At 32.0% G+C, this 25,394-nt stretch overlaps 1 protein-coding gene across 5 annotated transcripts in view; it reads right to left on the bottom strand.

Moving 5' to 3' along the window:
- Pgant9 (polypeptide N-acetylgalactosaminyltransferase 9) overlaps window positions 1–25,394 on the bottom strand; it is a 129,310-nt gene that overhangs the window by 28,897 nt on the left and 75,019 nt on the right. For all 5 annotated transcript variants that reach the window (XM_089225505.1, XM_089225506.1, XM_089225502.1 and 2 more), the window contains 2 exons: window positions 8,532–8,701; window positions 597–761 (listed from right to left, as the gene is read on the bottom strand). In XM_089225505.1, the coding sequence (XP_089081631.1) occupies window positions 597–761; window positions 8,532–8,701 (335 nt within the window). The remainder of the gene's footprint in view (window positions 1–596; window positions 762–8,531; window positions 8,702–25,394) is intronic.

The raw sequence follows: 25,394 nt of genomic DNA, 5'->3' as shown, positions 1-25,394 counted from the left end.
TATATATATATATATATATATACTATCTATATTATAAATATATGGAAACGTTAGCAAAGCTGTTGCCAAATAATATGCCATTCACAATACCACACACGACAAGACCTCGAATAAGTGTAAAAGCGATTCCAAATAAAAAAAATAATAAAAGCCCATTTACTTTATATCATATATGGAGGTATGTGTTATGATGAAAAGCAACAACGGTCGTGTGCGGACTATATATATATATAGTATACATAAATATACATTAAACGACATAACATGCGACGGGTACGAACGGATTTCGAAACAATTCAGACGAATAATGATTATTACGTCTGCCGGCTGCGTTATATTCTCCGGACGGTACGGGATAATAATAATATGATGAACATCAAGCGATGATATTGAAATTTATTGTTTCTGGCACAGATTTTCGGGCTGAGATTGTCGCGCGCGTTTTGTTATTGACCACTAAATTCTCGCGTAAATTGCCATTTCGAAAATCCGCAAGTATCCGAGACGAAATGAAATATATAAGTATATATATATATAAGACGTCGTCTAACATCGTTTTATATTATTTTATTTTTTCCGATGTCGACGGGACTTACCTTCGGTACACTCGCAATGCGAGTCGAGATATGTGAGAACGGGTGCGGATGCGTACCTCGCACCCATCAGCCTGGCTCGTATAAGTCCTTCTCTTTTTTTGGCGCGGACGATTTTAATTTTTGGATAGTTTTCCGAGTACTCTTCAAGCTGAGTTTTGAGATGAGCTGAAGGGAAAAAATCATAGATATATAAATATTATTATATATAGGTAGTCATATACAATATATTATAATGGTCATTAACGACAATGTTATTACTTATTTATATGTTCAAAATATTTTATTGATATTTATTTAGTTATACGAAGCGGCAGCGTCGCACCGGGATCGATCAACTTCCGAACAATTTACATTCGCGAATAGTTCATCAGAATTGTGAGAAATTCAGAGTCAAACGTTACGCAAATACGTTTGAAGGATGTTGCAGACACGAAAATCGTACGGAATGACGAATTAACGACTGACGGCCATGATTTCATCAGCGCCGTGTGTATATGTACGTCAAACAAGCCACGTTATTCAATAGCCGGTGGAAATGCTCTGACGCGTAATTGAGTAATTCATCTCAACGTGTGTACATTAATTATTTCAAATATGAAACTAATTAAACAGACGTGCGCAGTAATCGCCAACACGAAATTCCCCATCAATATTCTAAACACAATAATATCTATTTTGGAAAACACGCGGGGTTAACTATACACAATATCTAAAAGTGAATATCGGACGTGTTGTCTATACTGTTTATTAGGTATTGGTATTATAATATATCAAAATAGAATAGGACGTAACGAAAATCTATAATGGTACCCATGACGTTTCAAATACAACTATCAAACGCATACAAACAAACCGTCGTTCTAGACGATAAACAATGGACTTGACCTAAGAGCATATATTATAGTCTCTTTCATAGACTTTGTAATTGGTTAAAATATTTGATGGAAAGAAATCTGTATAGGATCTGGAAAATCTAAGGATTAAATCGAGGAATAAATATTCCAACTACAATAATTATATTTTTATTTTCCAAATTTCAGATACAATAATATTTAGTATGTATATATTATGCAATATCGTTTATAAAATTAATTCAAAAAGAGGTGAACAAGTATAATATAATATTAAATATTATACAACGCAAATAATGTATTAACAATATATTATTACATATACGTACACATTATACAATCGTGGCACAGTGCTATATTGTAACGAAAAAAAAATGTCACTATTAAAATGTTGGTGGGTTGTATTGCATTATTTATAGTGAAAGGACGACGAGTGTCTGTATTATACACTACATACAAATATAAAATTTATAGGACATAGGTAGGTGGAATCGGTTCACTACTAATTATACCGCAAATGTTAAATGCCCATGTTCGATTGGTGAAAAATGCGTCTGGTAACGAAACACTGCGATTGCAGCATTGTTCAGGTACATTGATTGCGATGCTTAGCAATCACGACAAGGCTATAAATCAACAGTAATATACAAACAGTCGTGTGAGCAAAAACATCTTTAGCACAAGGGACATGATATATTAAGTGTTAACAATGCAAAGTGATGTTTTACAAACCCGTAAACAATAGACGTGGACGTGAAAGTGTGTACGTAGCAATCAGCCGATTAACATTGTTTGTGTGGGTATATAAATTCGTTAAATTTTAATTCATTTTCTTTCAAACGACCTACTATATATTTGATCAACACAAATAATAATTAGCGAGTTCGAATTCTGTTTTCGATAAATCTTTAAAGTTTAAATCCAACTTTTTACATTGGTGCATTTTTTCCATACCTCGTTGTTTATTATTTGACAGTCTTTTTTAAACATCAATATAGTACTTTACTATGTAATTACATATTATAAATCATATTAAATTATTAGTTTTTTTTTTCAAGTATTTGATCGATTTTGTTTGATAAAAATGATAAATCAATAACACGTTGATTCGTCAAAGTGCGGAGAGGAACCGCTCAAAACATATATTAATGTAATTACATTGTAATAATATTTCGTGCATATCCTCAGTCGGTAAAATGAAATGTAGGTATATTATATAATATTCGATTAGGCAAACTATAAATAATAGATATAGCCGACCACCGGAGATTGATATTTTGATCGCACGGTCTCTAGCACATTATATAATATTATATTATATATATATATATAATTATTATGACATCGTTGGGATATCGAATTGGTCATGTAGCGTGACAAATTGCAGAGTTAAGGCTGCGTGGTGATGACGAGAAGCAAATCGCCATTGGATGACCTCTCACTACCATACATTGCTATGGGACCAAATCCATGCTATAGGATATTATGCGTTTGATCCTCCACTATTCTACCACCCAACCACCAGCTCAGCACGGGATGGCGGTTCATAGCTCACTCATACTCCGGAACGCGTTACCCCCCATTAAGTTAGTCCAAAGGTCAGATTTATGTTTGGCGTTTCCTCTCTCTTGGAAATTTTCCCTTGGATAAGACGTATCCGGCAACGGCGGCAGCGGCCCGGGATTAATTGGGTCGAAAGCCTTTTAATGACCGGAAGCGGACGTGTCCGTCTGAGATCGTCGAGTGAAAATCTAAAGGCCAAATTTATAGGATGTCGGTGTGAACCTCTACGCCCGTCACCGTCGGTTAGGTTAGTACGATATATATGTATACACAAAAGCATGTAATTGACAGTGCCACCAGTCGTGGTACCCATATTTGGTCGTTTCAACGTGGGTATTATTTATTATTATTATTGCATATTAAATATATGGATTACAATAACTTAGGTTGGATTTATAACAATAAAGTCAAAATGAGCTTCAATACCTAAGTTTACACGCAGAAAAATTAAATGATAACTAGATACACCAAGACGAACTTCGGTATATGAAAACGAATATCGGATGTGTAAGTGACCGATGAGAAAATTAACTTATACGCAGCTATAATAATACAATAAAAATAATATTTGTTTAATAGAGATATGCTTAATGACAGAAAATTGTTTTATTTGGTTTTAACCTTAACGTTATTTATATGTATATATTATATGACTGCGTATCAACGCGTATTTTCAATATATATATATAATATATATGTATATAAACTTTATATAATATACTTCCCCAATCGTATTTGAATAGTTAATAGAAATTAACAATTCAACTTATAAAATATTTACACATATTAGCTCTATAAATCAGGTATCCCAAAGTTTATGAAACAATTATTTATTTATTTTTTTACTTTGAGTAAAGCAAACATTATTATGATTTATGATAATAATGGCATGATGGCTCACAAATACAGTATTTATCTTCTAACATTGTTTTTCAAACATGTTTATTGGTAAAAAAAAAAATATCTATGTGGACAAGAACGGCAAGATAATAACTCTGTATATATATTGCATAGATTTCCACGTTAGGTTAGGTTGGAAATATAATAATGTCCATTTTTTCGTACATAGTTACACACTATACAGCAGGTATATAAAATATATTGTACATAAATATCATGTATCGACTAGCTGTTTAGGGAACGAAAAAAAAACAACATAGAACTTGCAAAGGCCTTCGCTCCTCACCACCACCCTAGATACTCATAATATTCAATATCGTTTCCGATATATCGATCAGTCAATATTTTAATGGTCGGCAAATGTTGAAAAACGACCACGACCATTATTATTATTTGTAGCCGTCGTCATCGTTATAGAAACCTGTACTACTTTTTACCTATTTTTATTTATTTCTGTAAAAATCGAATACCGTTGCGGGACCTTCAACAAAGTAAAGTACAGAATTATATTGTACATATCTAAAGTTTAAGAACGGGCAGTAAAGACGCGTAAAGTGCTTACGGTTTATGTAGCCATATTATATTATTGCGTGTCCTGTTGGTTTTAAGAACACTACTGAGGAAATTAACGACGTTTTATCTATAATACGCTATAGCTTCAATTGCGATTCACTTCACAGTTTTCAATATATTCGGTCGTTTTTAAACTCGCATTTATCTGTGGAATAATAGATATAAACACTACAGGTACGTAGTCAATTGCCGATTACGCGATGCGACGAGCGAAATAAAACGGGATGCTCAACATCGATAAAACAAATGCGCGATATCGTAGTCGAACGTTAAAATCACGGGACCGTTCTTAAACAGCAATAGAGAAGGAAACGATAGAATCGATAGATTGATAGCCAAATAGCGCCCGCGTAACCCCGTTCTATACGCGTACGAAAAAATAAAATAATAATTTCTAAAAGAAATAACAAGCTAAATCCGTCTACAATACATCTGCAGTGTATCATAATAAAAATAATGAATGTGCAAAATGTACATTGAAAATTGCATTTCGAAATCGCCGAGGTCGAATGACGGAATATCGCTGCAGTGCAGAATGCAGTTTTATCGCAATGCGCATTACGATCTTAACCTTTCATATTATTATCATCATCATCACACGAGCACGTCGTTGCATTGACCGTGGCATACACCGATGCACCTAGATGGTAAAGATAATAATCGTCCGTGTAAATGGATATAACATAATAGTTGGTAATATAGTATGTGTATTATAGGTATGTAGTATTCCTGCGGTGAATACGCGAGTGCACTGCAATTGCCTACACTAGGCGCCGTCTTACGCAGTGTCATAATAATAATAATAATAATAATAATAATAATAATAATATTAATATTATAATATCATTATTTAACACTCTAAACACGCACGGCTGTCTACCGCCGAAGGACGGGTTTTCGGTTTTCATCGCATCGGCGAAACGCCAAGTCTGTATTAATATATTAGTTTGCCAATGCGCAGTTTGCGGAGGTGGAGAGGTTAATGCGTATATAGCGCGAAAATAACTCGCCAAACGCATACGTAATTTCAGAGGACCGAAGGAACGGGACTTGAGGATTGGGGTCACGCTTGCTCAAAGATGAACACAGCAGGATGGAAAAAAATCGTTAGAACAAAAAATAATAACGTAAACCCTAAGACACATACGCCTTTGTGAAGAACTAATTAAAAACATGTTTTTACGCGTACACGTAACACCTTAACAGCGTTATAAAAACAAAAAAAATTAGAAGAATTTATCAAAAGACCAATTTAATTATCAACATCGCGAAACATAATAATTTACGTCACAGAATTTTCTAAATTATGGTAAGCCTAACGTGCAATGTACAACCCTTACCGGGGCTTATCCCGTATACTTACAAATAAATAAAATATATTTTAATAATAATTATATTAGGTACGTTACACCAGACCCCCCCCCCATTTCATTTTTTGGTTAAATATATAGCGTATACAATTAGCTTGAATTGGCGCGGCTAATTTTGAAATTTGCTTGGCACCAAATCAAATTCAAAAGTAAAAATAGGGTAGGGAGGTTGTAGAAACGTTTCTAAATCCCCCCCGCAACCAACTTTTAAGTGTTAAGGGGTTTTTACACCCTAATAATTAGCGTGAATTTGCGTGACCTGTTTCGAAATCGTACGCCCAAAGACCATAGTACCAGGCGCTATGCCCCCTTTTTACCCATTTTGTTACTCTTTTATAGTGCACAACATCGTGGTGATCAACAACACCTCACAAAAAATCCTTATTTTGAACTCAACTTGTATGTTTGTTGCCTAAGATAATATTTAATCATTATACAAAATACGAGAACGACAATTCATAAAATTAGTCTGTATAAATGTACTAAATTATTATAGGTATATTTTTAATTAGTGTGAATTTGCATGACCTATTTACAACCAAGCCCCTGGCATCATGCAAATCCTCTTTATTACCTATATATATTATTGTTATGATACGTTAACGTGCAAAAGTGAATTCTTAATATTTTATATTGATTATGATACTCTATAGTATCATCTTCGTTAAGTCAATGTCATGTTTAATTTTTAAATTGTAATCATGAATACTTTTCCACACTTAAAAAAAGATTATTAGTGATTAATACATATTTTTAACTGGGTATAAAATATTATGAGTTTTACAAATTTATCTAACAACCAAACTCTAATTGTCTAATTAATGTAGTGATTGATGGCATCCATCGCCCACACTCATTTCATAATATACTCACGTCAAAATATTTGTTATAAAATAAACTTTAACATTTTTCAATTCAAAAATATCAACTATGAAATAGTTTTCAAATCAGAACCTTTAAGAAAAACAATAATTTTCAAACAGTTTTTATTTTTAATAAAATAACTTAACACAATTGTAAATATTATATTGTATTGTATATAATTGGATTAAAATAAAATGTACACATGTACCTTCATATTTACCATCCCACAACAAGACATCAATAAATAAATGGTGGGTTAATATTTTTGAATGTACAGTTTTTATACCATCACAATTCTCACTACATTTCAAATACTGTACACTGGTGCGTTCTTTGATGAACTTCTGTAAGCCACTTAAGTTTTGTTTATGTCCAGCCTGATATGTTAAACACATAACTTAACGGTTCGATGTTTTAATGCATAGGTTGGAAGAACATTTTGAAAATTCTTCAATTGTTGGATAACATTTGAGCAAAACTGTTATAACATGACCCATGGTAGCATTTATCGTTTGGGAGGGGCCAGCAAAATGGGTTAAAGGGAGGCATAGCGCCTGGCACTTTGGTTTTTAGGTGTACGATTTCGAAACAGGTCACGCAAATTCACGTTAATTATTAGGGTGGAAAAAAACCCTTAACACTTCAAAGTTGGAGGAAGGGGTAGAAACGTTTCTACAACCTATTTAAATCCGTTATAAAAATATACTAAGAAAACAATTTTTACAACGTGGGCATACCATATTTATGTATACACAGGGCTGTAGCTGGAAAAAAATTTCGGGGGGGGAGGGGGGTTGGGTTATTAAATTATTAATTTAAAAAATATTTTATAGCACAAAATCTATGTCGGTTTTTTTATTTGGCGAAACGATCAATAACTTCATCCGGATCGATATGAATTTGCCTATGAACACTTAAAAAAGCTAAACCTGTAAGTCGTTCTTGGCCTGATGAGTTGCATAAATAGTTTTTTAAATCTTTTCATGGTTGAAAATGTATGTTCTGACGTAGAAGTCGAAAATGGCATGTATGTATACAGTATACATAATATATACGACATACGCTGAACTAAACGATTATATGCTATATAATACTTTGACCTAATTTTGAAAGTTTATAGATAATATGTCCATAGACATATTTAATGCGAAATTTAGTCGGACATGAAAAAAATAAGTAATAAATTGAATGTATTTAATTAAAACTATATCAGCTTTACTTTCATTTTTTAACGATTGCAATAAATTAAAAATACTATACGGAATTAATGTTCCTGAACTATGCAAAAACTTTAAAATGTTGGTTTTTTAATCTTTATGATTTATACGCGTTATTTTTTATTTTTAAATTAAAATGAATCGCGAGTCACTGCTGTTGCGTATACATAATATTTGTTCTTATACCCTTGAAGCACGGCAGTTCGATACGAAATAATCCAAAAGGAATTTATCTATATATACAACATAATATTATGTTCGTGTTCAGCATATAGTTATAGGTCATGTTTAGGCTATTGTACTCACGTAAACAGCGAAATTAGTTTTGGATATTTTTTATTTGTCTATTATTTTTTTTTTGCGAAATAATTCACAACATAAAACAATATAACTACCTAACTAGTTTATAATCTTGAAATAATAATAACTTTGGCGGAATATTACTATGTAGGTACGCTATTATTATAATATCATTTAGGTACTACCGTCGTCTTATCGCCACATTGGTATAAATACGCGTAATTTGTTTGAATAAAAATACTATTACAATACCACGTGGCTTGTTATATACGATAAAATATTAATATTGTAACTCACGCATATCAGAAAAGTCGTCGACTAGAATGATTTCCCGAATAAGATGCTCCGGCGATCTATCCAGTATGGAATGTACGGTTCGTAGCAAAACTGACCATGCTTCGTTGTGAAAACACACGATCACAGATGTCTGGGGTAAGTTGTCCAAATACCTGCCTGGTTTTTTGCACCTAAAATATATAAAGAAAAAAAACGATATTAGTACCGTATATGTAGACTATGTGATGTTATAATATTATTACATGCGAAGCGAATCATTATATTATACCTATATATATATATGTTTGTTTACAACGTGTATTCTAATCAGACTATGCGTCTCTTCTACCCTAACCATAACACCATTCTCCCTGCAGGGACTACCCCCGCATCAACACCATTTAGCTGTTTTGCTCGGCTAATGGTTCCCAAAGCAATGAATATCAATTACACGTTCACCGCACCGACGTCGCGTCATTAACTGACGCATTAGGCTATGGCTTTTCACTATTATATTATATATTCCTTAAACACACAAGTAAAAACTGCACGTCCGCAGGGCACAAAATAACCTATGACAGCAATAGAACCGTGGTTATGGTATAGTGTTCACCGTGTAAATTGATCCCTAACGGTAATCGCGTGACCTTCGTATGTATGTAATATAAATATATATATATATATATTGTATAAAGGTAATTATATACTTGCAGATATATAAACGCACTCACGAGCGAATACCTTTCATTATTAGGTATATGATAGTAATATGGGTAAACATACATATAGATCCCACAATTTCGATTAAATCTGTATTTTTGGGAGACAGTGAGCAGGGTGCGGGATAAAACGTTATTGTTGGGTCTTCGGCGGAAAAAAGGCATCTACGTCCAAATAACTTAAACTTTGAAGTTCTGTAAGCATGGGTTACCCCAAAAAAATGCGTTTATTTATTATATGGCACTATATATGGCAGGTCGTATATCACGCGTGGGATTCGGTGGGAGCCGCCTTTTTTTCTAGAGGTTGGACAATGAACTACTAATTCACAGAGATCAATATCGAACGAACTATCATACATAAACTATACATATATATATGCACAGGCGTGTGTGCATCGTAAACGCGCGGGGTTCAGAGTTAATAAACGGAAATTTGTAAAAGGTCCCAGGGTCTGTGTTTAAAAGAGGGACTAGCATAGGGAAAAAAACAAAACGCTTTTCAACCGGTGGCTTTTTGATTTATCGCCGGATCCCGTCGAATTAGCCACCAAGTTTATACGCACGGATAAAAACAAAAAACGAAAAAACAAAATATACGAAATAAACGAGAGCGGGTGATAGAAGGTAAATGCTGGACCTTTGTATTGTGTGCGAACTCGACGGAGGTGAAAAAGGCTATTATTTCGAATTGTGCGACGTCAAAAGCACGCACAACAGGTGGCTTTTTGTGCATATTGGTGTCCGGTGTTCAGGGTGTTGAAGAAAGACCCTAGAAAATTTGCAGCGCGGTCAAAATATTATTATTTCTAAATTAAATTAGGTTTTTTTTTTTTAATTATTAAAGAAAAAGAAAAAATTAAAAAAATTAGACAGCGTATGAGCCATAAGGAATTTATTCACAAAATTAATTCTGTAAATAAATAACAAGCAACTTATATTATTACATTGGGTCTCTGAAAAATGCTGATAACATGATGGATATAAGAGCATTCCCGAAGTACTGGTACATTTATTTACCTGTAATGTTTTTTATCGACAAAATATTAGCACATCAAAAAAAAATTTCATAAAATAAATTGATAACAGTGACAAAAAGATCCGAAAATAGAAAATAACAAAATATTTTGAACGAGAAAAAAAAATTAATTATATAAATCTTTGTTTGAAATTTTCAATTCATTATTTTGTAGGTATAAGTAGCCCAATTTATTTTATAAATTTATCGATAGCTTAAACAGAATAAATAAATTCAAGATTTTTGGATTTTTAAATTTTCCATTGAACTTAAAGTTCTTTAATTGCTTAAACGTTTTTAATATTTTTAAATTTAACTAATCTTTTATTCACAGTTTGATATAATAATAATTAGGTACCTTGGTACCATTAAATATTTTTTTAACCGAAGAAATAAAATCCTTTGTGTTATAAATTATTATTATACGGAAAAGTTAAATATTTAAAAAATACCTTATTTATATACCTGTGAGACTATATACTCATCATATTCTATTATATATTTATTTATTCTATTAAAAAATAAAAAATTCACGCTTAGTTTGATTCGGGTAAAATGTGCACGTATAGTAGGCACCTTCTAACAGCACAATAATATTATATCATATAGGTCAGGACAGTAGGCTAATAATATACATAATATACCTATTGAACGTGCTTCTAATATACATATACAGTGTTAAAATGCATAACGAAATAACGATTATCGTTAAGATCACAAAATCGTTCCGAATTCAGGGTTAGTAGAAACAATAGAGACATTATACTAGACATCGTCGTTGTTTCAACCGTTATTACAACACGACCGACCTTATAATATCGCTAGTCAGCAGGATTCGATTGTGTACGCGGTGGCGTTGTTCGACGATCGTGAGTGAGTGAGATGGTTCGTCTTATAATTTGCGCGTGTACAGTACCTAGCTATATGTGTACATCCGAAACAATTTAATAAACAACATACACCTATAAATATAACATCATACTTATGTTGAGACAATGCTCACGTCCGCTGGCCTTAAAAACAGAATCAAATTATATTCGTGTAGCGGCGAAGGCCGCAGTTGTTCACGGTATGCGAAGACGGGTCGATAAATGCTTTACATTAGGCCCGACCCGCACGCCACCGCCACCCATGCTTCGCCGACGGTAGTTGGAGTGTGTCATGTCGGAGTACCGCGTGATAAAGAATTGCATTTTGTCCGTTCATTATATTGTCGTCCACGCGTGTATGGTAATACGACAAGACAACAATATGTACAATAATACTATACACATGTACGGGTGATAATACGTATGCAGGGACGCAGGGCCAGGTATACACATATTATTATTATTATTATTATTATTATTATACACTATACGTATATGATTACGGGGTACAACTGTGCAAGGAAACACACGTCATTATATTATGACAGTGTTTATACCTAGTATATACGTCACGTGCGATTACGACCCCGTTTATAAAACATAACATATAATATAATATAGAAAATAGTCAACTGCCAATATAATATTTTAATAGTTTCTCACACGATTTTGATGGATGGACGCATATAGAAATAAGCGAGCTGAACGCTAGTGATGGAGTATTTCAGACGTATGCATATATAAAGGTAGAAAATCGAGGGAAATGGGAATTCGAAAGCGATTATTAATGATCTTTCAACGCGGCCACGGTTCCAAAAATAATTGCAACTACGAAAAATCCATAATCTGTGACATTCTTCTATGGTCGATCGTACATTATATATATTGATTATTGGTAGTATGTACGTATATATCTTATATAGCTCATACGACGATCGGTCAAAGTCTGCTCTCATATGGAAAACATTTTTAATTCGATATACCTATAGATACTTGTACACTACAAATATTGGGGAGGATTTCATATTTAAAGCCTTGTAAAATGTGCAAACGTTGCGACAAGTGACTTGTAAGAGCTTGTAACCTCGACTGATGTTATATAAACTGCAGGTAAATTGCAATTACTTATTTGTCATACGGTTGTATACTTCCTGAGTGACAGTGCCGTCGATCAAAATCACCCGTTATAATATTATAACTTTTAAGTTTATTGTCGTTTGGTGTTTTGCACTGCGTATAATATCTGATAAACGATAATATATAGTTTGATAAAATATTAAATTTCAGCGGAAATAATGCACGCCCGGAAACGTCACAAGAGAGCGAATTATTATTAATATGGCATTATACTGTTCAAAATGTAATATACTACGCGAAATATCGAAAACGCAAAACATGGAAAATACAAAATTTATCTGATAGCAATACTATACAATATAATACGGTATATATATAATATATATAGCTACATTCTATTATTCAACCTGGTTATCTGTGAAACATCATATCGCGAGAACAACAACAGTTTGTGACAGGTCAAAGTAGAGTACACAGTACACACACACAGAGTTTTAGACAAAGTAATTATCGTTAAATATTCCATCAGCGAAAATCGATTAGTGTGAGTCGCGTGGGGCGAAGGACGTCCCTAAACGAGGCCAAGTGTCAAAAAGTGTTTCTAACCATTATTTTTGTGCAATGGGTGCCTACCGTCGAGGGTCGTTATTATAATAATTTATACAATATGCTCCATATTTTTGACAAATTTCACAAAAACGAAAAAAATATCCAACTTTTTTTCCTATCATTTTATTTTTAAATCGATTGGTCAGAGTTTATATAATTCAGCAAATACGTACGCACTGCATATACACTCGAGGGAGGCTGGGGGAAGTATATAGTTGGTGTTTTTAATTAACTTCATTACATCTCTCCCACAGTAGCCGACACGTTCACGCCCGCCATTTGGTACATATTCGGTTTTAATTAAACCCTCTGGGTCGACCGTTATATACATTGTGTGTTGTTTAGGAGGTCTCTATAGCCTCCAACTAGCAAATTACTGGTCTACAACCACCGATAGTCACGCACAAGTGGTGATAAATAAAAACAAAAAAAAAAAAAAACAAAAAAAAAAATACAGCGATGACAATAACAACAAACGAACACTAACTAGACAAACATTACGCGAACCTACATATGATGCGCGTTCAGGATTTGATAGAATTTATTCGGCGGATGAAGTTTTTACTGCAGCTTGACACAAAATTCTATTTATTTGTATTTCGTCTAAAGCCGGTTCACGCCAAGCGTTTGCGAGGGTGTTACTGGAGTAGCAACACCGATAGGGGTATGAACGGGGGAGGGTGGTGCTGACAAATGGAAAGTTTCACGCCAGCGGGAGGATAGTCACTGCGGAGGAAAGTTTTCACGCCCAGTGACGTTGTCAGCGTAAGGTCACGCGGGGGGGGGGGGAGTGATACCACGGTGTATTATACAACGTAAACTCTATGACATAGCGGCAAAAAAGGGTGAATTTCATTTTTCTTCGCAGCTCGCTGTCGTCTATATATATTTAATATGTACACATCATATTATACGCATTCCTCCCGTCGAACCTTTTTTACACTAAGCTGACCTCAGAACTTGTTCTGCTGCAGCAGTTATCTGGCCAGCAATGTTACTTTTTCGATTTCCGTGTAGTAATAACAAGCTGTATTGTTTCCATTTATAAACGACGAAGTTATATCAACCCTAATTTAAGCACGCAAACTGTAACTCGCTGAAAACAATTACAGCATCACTGTATAAACTCGTTTTCTCTGCAGTTGAATATTTTAATATTTTTGTAAAAGAAAAAAGAAGTGTTGATCTTGTGATATAATAATTATGACTTATACAAAGAAAACTATATAACTAACAGATCAATAATTATGAAAATAATATTCCTTAAATACATTAAACTAAACTATAATATACTATCATAGCAGTGGTTTTAAAAATTACATCAATTTAGGAATCAATAACGAGTGAAGCAACACTATTATATGCACTATTATTATAATATAATAAAATTGTCGTATCATACGCACTTTTCAGGTGGTATATTATACCTCTATCGACACTTGAGTAACCAAAATACCATAAATCAACCGGTTACAGTTTGGCTCTCAAGAATTTGATATTGCTACCATACTGCTTAGACTCTCAATCTTCAATGACCATAAATTAACCGGTTACAGATCAAATTGAAAGAATACAATTAACGTAGGACTATAACTTTGCCGCTTAAACCTTAAATCCTCAACGACCATAAATTAACCGGTTACAGATCGGATTCAAGGAGTACGGCAGAATTATGTGACTACTCAAACGAAAGATATATTTTTTTAAAGGTCGGTAACACTTTTATTAATAATCAGAAACAATACAAAAATAAAATACACTTATGATATTATTTGGCCCGTATTTCAAACGTCGTTTCACACGCACAGTCGTCATTATGGAATGCTCACGCTGAAAACACTCACCGTAAACCGGCCCCCTTGCCTGCGCGTGCCTCGATGCCATACAATATACACAAATAATATTGTCACCTCACCACATTTTGCTTCATTGGCCTGACCTTTCTTATTAATAAACTATATAATAAACCATACGTATTTAATAACATTATATTTATAATATCTGTTTACAGTATACGGAATAATATACAAATTATAAATGTATATTATTATGATTGAAGACTTTTAGATGGAGTAGGTATAATATTATGCGTTGTACTTATACGCTATTAAAAGTGCCAATTCACGTTATTTTATTTTTATCAAATGCAAATAAATTAATTTCTAAAATGAAATCGTGCACGTCGATTTTCCAATAGTTTCCAATTCATTTGAAATTATAATTTTTAGTGTTAGTCATAAAATGTGTTCGCGTTTTGAAATTAATATGTGTGCATAGGTAATACGCACATAATATATTTATACACTCGTTGAGAGAATGTTTATTTTGTTAAAAATTATAGTCAATACAGGCCGAATATAATAATTGTATTGTATTTACGGTAGATACATATTTCGACGTTTTAAAATTTTGAATTTAAAACGATATAGACTCATCCGAGGAGTCAATCATTTTCAAAGGTTCCTTTTATATATAAATTAATTATCTAAAGTCTGTGATCGTCTACAGTATTGGATATATTATTGTAATATTGTGTTGTATAGAAACATTAAACAAACGCATTGAACGTTTTATCGCGTATATACAATGATATAAATCTCATCTTCTGTAGTTATTAATTATTATTATATCATTATAGAAAATGGCAGATTTGTAATCATACAACAAAGACGATATTAGTCATGATAAATTAAATTAATTTATACCTAATAGGTACATAATATTATAATATACAATGTGTTATTGTTAAAGCGCAACGAGATAAATATATTACATTATTTAATGATGATATAAAATAATATAATATCGAATGTGATGAGAACGTCATATATTCAATTCCCATATAGATATTATGATTGCAGAGTAATAATAAATCATTTTACGATCATCGCAATAATATTGAACATTACCGCGCGCAGGGTTTAAAAATTAATGCGTTTTTCATTATATTTTTCGTACTTCCACAATAAAATAAATAAGAAGCCGCAAGACCGTTGTTTAATGCACATTTATTAACTTTATATACGAATCTCCAGCGTGACGCGTTAAAGGATTGCGTGCGTAAAATATGAGCTCATGTAATAATGCGCACCGTGCACATATAATAAATCGACCCGCGCGTAACGATTTCGAATTATATATACGACCTATAGCGGCGGAGGCGGCATCGGTTCTTTGGAGTTCTCTCCGCCATTATCATCGTCGTCATCATCATCGTATTAAATATTTGTAATTTTTTTTTTTTTTTTTTTTCATTTCCCGTCAACTCGGGATGCGCGAGGCGGCGACTGTACAGGAGACCGTTAAAACGTCGGGTGAAAACATATTATGATGATATTGCTGCAGGACACCGATATGCGAGTTTCGGTTTGTGGTATATCCGTCGTGTAGGTTATACCTTCTCATTATACAATACCGACCGTTCAATATACATCGTGTACGTCATCAGTGGCGTGCAGTCTCGTCGTGTGCAGTGCACAGTTAAAGCAGTGGCTCATCGCCGAGAGAAATCGAATTCAGTTGATCGGCGCCGGTCTGTCCTCGTCGATGCGAAAGTATTCGGCGGCAACGAGGCGTAGTGTGTGTGTGTGTGTGTGTAAAGGAATCCTACACATTCGATGGCGATTAATGCTTATAATATTATAAAGGTAGGTACCTATATTATATATATACCAATCCGATGGCGTCAAAAACGGCCGCGGGAAACGTCGGAATACGCGACCATCATGTTTGGTTTGCGTGAGGTGGTATTATTTGTCGAAAAAAAAAAGAAATATTCGACGTTAAAAAAAAAGGGTTATGTCGGCAAACAATACACTCAGCGACCCGTATGGGTACATAATATGTAGAGGTGTATATTATTATTATAAGCACATCACGCGCGACGACGACGTTTAATTAAAATCCGACACGAAAATCCCAAATAATAGTTTCGTGTGCGCATTACGAGCGACGGCTCTCATTCGATTCGTAAAAATCCGATTCGTGTTCGACATGTAACATCATCAACGTTTTCCTACGTAAATGCCGATAAAAACCCGCTCATAATCCACACGCAGACAATACAATATAATATGTATACATTATTAAATATATTATCATTTCGAGCACGTATTATAATTTACGCATGTATAAATTACGTACATAATATAATATAACGCGAGCACACGTGTGTGGGCGTTCGTATATACATATACATATTACAACACACACACATGTCATAAATATATATATATATATATTTAATAATTGACAGATAACATGCGCCAAAATGCACAGCGTCCACTTAATCAAATGCGTTCCTGATATATTGGCACAGGATTTTGATTTTTTTTCCCTCTCGTTTTCGATAAAATCAAAGACGCCATAAATTCTCCTCGCAATATCGCGCGAGCTTAACAAACACCCACACCCACACCCACACACACACACACACACACACACACACACACACACACACACACACATATATATATATATATATATATATATATATATATATATTATACGGACGACCATTGGACCGAGTTCGCTGTGCCGCACAATATCCCTGACAATTCCTAAAGCGTATCTCTTAAATTTTCGCCCGGATTACTATTTTTATATTATAATATATACCTATACGTAAAACGTAAAAGGTAGGTATTACGCAAATTGATGTGAATATATATTTAAGCAAAATACACATTATTACATGACATATTGTATTATTGTCGTATAAATATATTTGCGCTATAAAATAAACACAAAACTCATATGCTTATTGCGTATATAGAAACGATATATTATTGTGTATAGGAACGCGTCAGCGACCGTACGTAATGCGTATCTATAAATATATTATAGCAAAAGAATATTTCGAAAACGGTAGTGTAAATCGCAGAGCACAAAATCGTTTTATAGGGAAATCGCAAAACGTTCACGTCGATGATTTGTGAGCGGGTCGGGATTTAACAAGCTTCGACTGTTGTTGTGGATAATTTCGATGAAAACCGATAAAATCTTTAGGATAATCTCACCACATATACCTGAGAGCTGATTGTTTATATTTTATATCATTAAAATCCCAATAAGGTAATTGTAAACGAGTTAAATGGGATTGTCCGTAAGCATGCGTGCGTAATGTACTGTAGGTCGTGACTCGTGACAAGGTCACGAGATATAAATCTAAAAAGTTAAATATCATATAATTATTTACCTATATGCCTATACGCGTCTATATAACATATTACCCATGGATTATAATACAAGTAAATATTTACGTTCTTATTTTAACTGGCTGTCGATAAAGAAGACGCTCTTTCCGTAAAATTATGTACAGTGAACGTGATGTATTTGAAATATTAGATAAATTAAATAAATTGAAACCCTACGAGTTTCACATTAGTCACAGTCGTCTAGCTAGAAATATAATATATACATATATGTAGGTATCGTAAACTGCAATGTAGCATTCGCCGTGTATGGTAATAAATATTAACTAATATAATAAATTAATAACCAAGAAATGTGTTTGGCGATTTACAAAGTAAACACGTTAGATTACGAACAACAAAAAGTAAAGGAGTTTTCAATAGGTTCGAAAAATCAATTATTTTTGGAATTTTTTAATGATACATAACTAAAACATATAATTTACATGAACAACAAAAATGGTTTAATTAGAGAATTAGATAGATAGGTATTCATAAAACATTTTATCAGTCTTTAAAATATTCAAATTTTTTTTTCTTTTTGATCATAATATTAATAACAGTACAGTCTAAATTTAAATATATTATAATTCGAATAGTTAATAATATTTTAGTAGTAGCAACACCGTGTTATTTAATGCAATATTTATTATATCATACCTATTATAATATATTCCAATTCAGTATTTTATTTTTATTTTAAATTTCTCCAATAATATTTATCTACTATAAAACCTAAGTCAACAAATTATAACAAAATATTTTTTAGTGTGTCTAAAACCAACACAGTTGCTATATTATTATAAGGTAGTTTCAGCGAATTTGTATTAAAAACAAAAAAAAAGTTTCATGAATTAAAAAAAAATCATAAATTGTTAAAGGTGTATACTGTATGGTAAATATATATGTATGTACATCATAAATTAAGTAAGCACTTAAAGCCAGCTTAATCATGTACATGCTAAAATGTACAGTATTATGTCTTATAGTAGGTAAGTATATCTTTTTTTTTTAAATAAACGTACACCTATATTTTTGGGAAATTAACACTTATCTACACTGAGTAAAACTAGTATTTTTTATTAAGTAACTCAAAATAAGAAAAATAATATATATTGGTTTCCATCTAGATATTGATGTGACTAGGTCGTGTGACAGTGGGAAATGTTTTCTGAATACCAATAATAGAATTAAATCGATTGTGGAATCACTTCAAATTAACGAATTAAATAATTGTTTTCCAAATACTGAGTATAAGCTGTAATTTTATTTAAGACAATAAACATGTATTTTCATAAAATCAGATTATAGTGAAACTCGACTTTAATATAACTCACAAAAAATACGATATAAAGTTTAGACGATAAGAAACATTCAAGTTATTAAATTTAGATAAAAATGTTTTAATCCCTTTTTAAAAAGAATTATAGTGTGTGAGTAAAATTAATAATCTTGTTTTTAAATTAAAAACAAAATTAGACTTGCAATTTTAAACTACAAAATGTGAACTTTTAATTGTAAATTTGTAATTTTCAAATTAAACATAATAGGAATATAAATACATATATTAGTATTAGCAAGTATTCAACAAATAAATAAATTTTAAATAAAATATTTTATGAAATAAACGGAGGTATTTACGAATACCTTAGTATATATTTTGATAAAAAAAAAGGAATATACAATTAAAAGTAAGAAAAATACATATTTTATACCATCTACTGTTATTTTCATGTGTCTGCCTTTAATAAAATTGTATGGTTTTTATGTAAAAACAATAGTCTTATAATTTTAAAATATGTAAGCTAATAACCTTAGTTGTTGAGGCTTTAAAGTAATAAAAAAAAAAAAAAAAAATAGTCTAGTCTTATAATACACATATTTAAGTGTAGGACGTAGGTATAATAAAATTAAAATAAAAAAATCACTCTAAGTACCTACCATGTGTTTGTATTATTTTCCATATTTTATGGAAATTACGGACCAAATGAATAATTAAAACATTTTAGTAGGTACATAAATAGCAATATTATGAAATTCAAACAGTCAGTTATTATAACACATTAAGTTCGTATTTAAATTTAAATATCAACTAGTCGAATAAAGTATTTTCTTGGTTGAAATAATATTATGACTTAATAAGTATTCATGTAGTTAAAGTGCACGGTAAAAGTTATCGTTTATTGAAATCTCTGTCCGTAAACTTAATAAATAATTTAAACAATAACATCCGGTATAGTCGGTAAAGCAACAATGAGATTCACATAGTGTATATTAAAGGCTATTTCAAAAGTTAATATTCTTCTTTTTTTTTATTCTAACCGAGGATACGATAATTATTTCGAATCGACATTTTGATAAAACTTGGCCGAAAAATTGACGTTTAAGATGTTATACATAATATTATTACCTACAATTTTTAAATGTTCATTCCACGCGTTTGTTCACATCCATCACGGCATATAAAACATTTCAATGAGAAGTAAAATAATAGCTAACGTGATTTATATAAATATGTTTGTATTATAGAAACGAATAAATTACATAAAATATAAACGTTTTGGATAAAGTAATAAGAACCAGATATCGTATTTATTCTATGCATAAGTTATATATATTGCAGCATTGAACCAAATTTGTCATTAAAATACAGAACTTTGTAACATAATTTAATATAAAATATATTATTATGAGTAATGACATCCATAGTGGTTTTACTATGTATAATGAAAGAATACATTATGTAGGTAGTACGTACATCCGTTTGGAAATAAAGAAAAACTTAATGTTTTCGTCGATATCCGGTTTTGATAAGTTGCCACTGTTCCGATTCCGTTACAGAACAGGTTTTAGTTATAATGCAGACGTTGTTGATGTTTTTGTTGGAAGACTTTGCTTTCGCTGTGGTCGCCTCACAATAACGGACCAAACCAAGAACATCGTAAATATTATAAATATAAAATAAAAACTTGAAATTTCCGTGGGTCATGTGCCATTATTATTATGATTATTATAATCATTATTAGTGATGACAGCAGAAAAGTGCTTATAGATGAATAATAATCACAACGGATTTTTTTTTTAAATATATAAAAAGCTATACATGTGCAATACATGCCTACACTAATATTTTATTAGCTATTAATATATTTTGACTGTTACGAATGCATTTGAATTTGTTTTACTGTTACTCGCTGAAACATCTAAAATATAAAAACAAGAATATATAATTTTATACGACGATGTTAAGAGAATAAAAAAAATTATCTTAACTCAAATAATAAATACAGAACTTGTTTTATGAACACTATCATTTAAATAAAAAAGTAAATAAAAAAATTATGAATTGCAATTGTTTGTAATTTGACAATAGTCAAGTGTATCAATATGGGAAGTCAACAAAAAATAAAAATAAATAATGATATTGCATTAATCTAAAACCCAATAAAATGTTGTTTTGATACTAAGTGCCTATTTAAAAAAACTAAAAAATGAATATCCATCACAAACGTGTAAACATGAAATTTAAGAGACGTTTTATAATTATAATTTATAATCATACATAAAATACGATATTATCAAGACGGGAAGGGTTGTTGTTTTAACGATTTTGACATGTTGTTTAATATTATTGGTATAAACATATTAATACCTAACTTATTCTATACTCAAACGATCAAAATTAATAAAACCCGCTCAACACATTATTTTATACTAATTTACCAAACGGATATATAATGTATTAATGTATTATATATACATGGTAAGTTTTCCTGTTTCTGTTATAGTACCCATATTTTAATAATATTATTAATATAATAACACTTAAGTGTAACTGTATATAATGGCGAGATACACGCATTGAACATACCTAATTAAATGGAACGATAATTTATTCGTAAAGCCTCAACGATATAGTATAATCTAATCACATAATATCATATCGGATGGTTAATCATTAATTAGAAATTCATTATAACCGCTGTGGATTAGAAATTTAGAACTCTGCTACAGTTATAGTATTATATTATGATTCAAGGAAACGACGAGCTACAGTTTTCGAGTTCGAGAAGGTGTCAGAAATGTGTCATTTGGAGTTCTCCGCGGAGGCAATTTATCTTGTCCTGCTCTTTACACCCGGTTATCATTTATAAGACTAAACCGGCAGTGCGTATACCTGCACCGTAGACAATTTATCGCGTTTGAATGTATAATATTAAACGGAATTTAGCTCTGTGAAAGTAAATTTCTATATACTACGAGTGGACGTAGTGTGCGAGTATCCAAAGTGCATGTTATAAATTATTGGCTGTATATTATGTTATAATCTCATCATACACGTATTTGGCACCAGATAATGATATTGTACAGCAACTGCAGCATATAAGTAGGTAGGTTAGGTACCTATATTATAAGTGCCATCGACTATATAGCACGCTGTAGTGATCTTCGTACACGGAGATTCTTTCAAATTGGTACTCTGGAAATCTGTTTGAAATGTCAGCATAAAAATGTATATTATTTGAATCCTTAGACTATATAATATTATAATGACATATTTTCACGTCGTCCGGTGCACGCACATAATATTCAGCTGGGTTATTATTATTATTTTTTTAATTTGTTAGGTACTGAAAAGAAAATCTTTTCAACTTCCAAACTCCGCGTTCAACACTTTATAATACTGATTATAGTGAAAGAGTGGAAATAGTATTTAGTATTTAAAAAAAAAAAAATAGTTTTCCACTTTACTTAATGATTTTTTCACAGGAAAAAATTGTCAGTATATTTTTCTCTTATTACACAAATTGATCCACTGCAGGTTATAACAAAAATAACGACATTTTATTTCTCAGAGAATGTGTTGCAAAAGTTAAAGAATTCAAAAGATTTTCTATATCAAAGCCGTTATTATAATAACCTCTTTTGAAAAATTACACATGTCGTAGAAAATGAAATTCATAGCTGCCTATAATAATTAACTATTTTTTTATCATCGTATTTTATGTGTTATAAAATAGTAAATCGATAAAAACTATAGAATGGTTGAACTATTATTGAAATATAATATTTTTCCGTGGCAGTAAAATAATAATAGCAACATAAAATACATAACATAAATATAATAATATTATATACTGTATGCTAAGAAAAATTGCAGTCTCATGCTCAGTGCGTAGAAAACAATTCATAGGTAATATTATATTTTCTTTTAATTAAATAACCAAAACACTCGAGGGGGTCACGATATATGCGCTTAACAGGGTTTGCCATTAACGAAACGGATTCCACGTAAATAATTTGGTCGACCCAACCCGTGTGCAAAATTAAAAATGTATAACGAAAATAAAATGTGATCATAAAATAAAAATACTAGTAATAAAAGAAAAACCAAATCAAATATATATATATAATTCTTTATTATACTCATGTCTGTATAATATATATAACCATTATAAGGATGGAATCTTAACATGAGAAACCCATTGATTTTATTAATATTGCTTTATCATTATTTTTTTTTTTTTAAACAAAATACAGTATCTGTTCAAAGTTTGATGGATTTAAACTTCGAAATTTTTAGTAAAATATTTCGCTTCGTGGGTAAACGGAAAAAATTTATTTAAGAAATTCCATTAAGCTACGAGTTTTTTTTTTTACAAAATGTGAAAACTAATCAAGTAAAAAAGCACATTGTATTATAAAAATTTGACCATATATATATATATTATAATAACGTTACACACGCAACATCACATTAAGCTTTAGAAAACGCAACCGTATAGTGAATTGTCTTATGAAACTCTATCCGCGCAATACGTTTTACAAATGTTGTCACGATGTCACCGTATGACATTGTCGATTTTTTATAACATATAACTATTCGAAGCATGGACACACTGCACACTCAGCTCATTTCAGGGGAGGGGAGGCTATACGATGTGAAAATCGTGATGATGACAGTGCGGGAAGCAGACGGCCTGTAGCAGAGGGGTAAAATTTCATTTATAAGAAACTCGATTAATATCTCGACAGCGATTGGTGATGGGAAGGTCGCGACAGGGTGGTGGTATAAAGTGGTGACTCGTAAAACAATACGCCGTGTAGACCCAAGTTGTGGGCGAAAACCATCGTACAATAAGGATCGGGAAAAGCTGTGTATGTGTGTGTGTGTGTGTGTGTAAGTAAAGTATACATATACACGAACCAACCCCTATCCATCCCGTCCACGCACATTAGCCACACAACGAGATCTGACGATATTTTCGTTACGGTTTTTGCGGGATAGCGTCGCCACGCATTAATATAAAGGACCATCGCCGCCGTCGTCGGAGCTTATATTATAGAGCGTCGTTCACGTCCGACTTAATTTTAAGTGGCCTTTGCACGGCGGCGGAGCACCCAGCAGAACCTAACCAAGCAATGGGGCGTGGAGGGGGTGGGATGGGTAGTATCGTATTTCGGTCACGGGAAAAAGACAAGTATATAATATGATATTTATGTACATACTCGTATATATAAAATAATATAATAAATGAAGCACTATATAGTGCAGGTATATTATGATGTGTATATAGAGAAGGGTCAGCGCCTGCAGGATGATCATATAATTATTTTATATATTTACGCACAAGGTTATCAAAATGTCACCGGTTATTAATAATCCGGCAGACCTTTGACCCGGTCGACCACTCTTCCGTTTCGTTTCAAAGACCGCCGCACAGTATAGTCTCTTTTCGACACCTTCCTTCCTTCCTCGCCGACCCACTTTTTATTGCATTTAGCTGATAATGAGTATACGCGTCAAATGTGCGAGTGACTTACTCGACGCCGTTTGGGTACACAGTGACTATACTATACTACACTAACATACATAATATACAATACATATATTTATACTGTAGACAGTAGCTATATTATATACGCAAGTGTACAAGTGCGTTGTATGTTTTACAATATGATCAAATTATATCTTCAGCATGGAGCTTAGCGGTTGTAGATAAAAAAAAAACCCTCTCGTACTGGGACGACGCTTTAATATGCAACAACAACATATTATTATTATAGTGGTTAAAGTGATTTGATCAATAAAATAGAAAAAAAAAATGATCATAATATATGCCGTTATATAAGAGCATTCTGTGTGTTGCTGTACATAACACTATACTTACGATATAATATATTAAGGAGCAGGAAACACGGAATCAGATATATTGGTTTTGTTCACAAATATTTTTGAAAATAAATAATAGTTGATATATTTTTTTGATAAGCATATTTTTGTTAAATATACTCTGTAAATTAGAACCCGCATAAAAATGTTTTCGTGAAAAATAATTTTTTTATTGTTTGCAAATATGATAACTACCCAACCCAAAAACCCACACAAAATGACCTAT

The sequence above is a fragment of the Diuraphis noxia genome, unplaced genomic scaffold (assembly GCF_037042655.1).
Source record: "Diuraphis noxia isolate RWA-SAM2 unplaced genomic scaffold, SU_Dnox_SAM2 contig0004, whole genome shotgun sequence".
Lineage (NCBI taxonomy): Eukaryota > Metazoa > Arthropoda > Insecta > Hemiptera > Aphididae > Diuraphis > Diuraphis noxia.
This window is presented reverse-complemented; position numbering and strand designations above follow the sequence as displayed.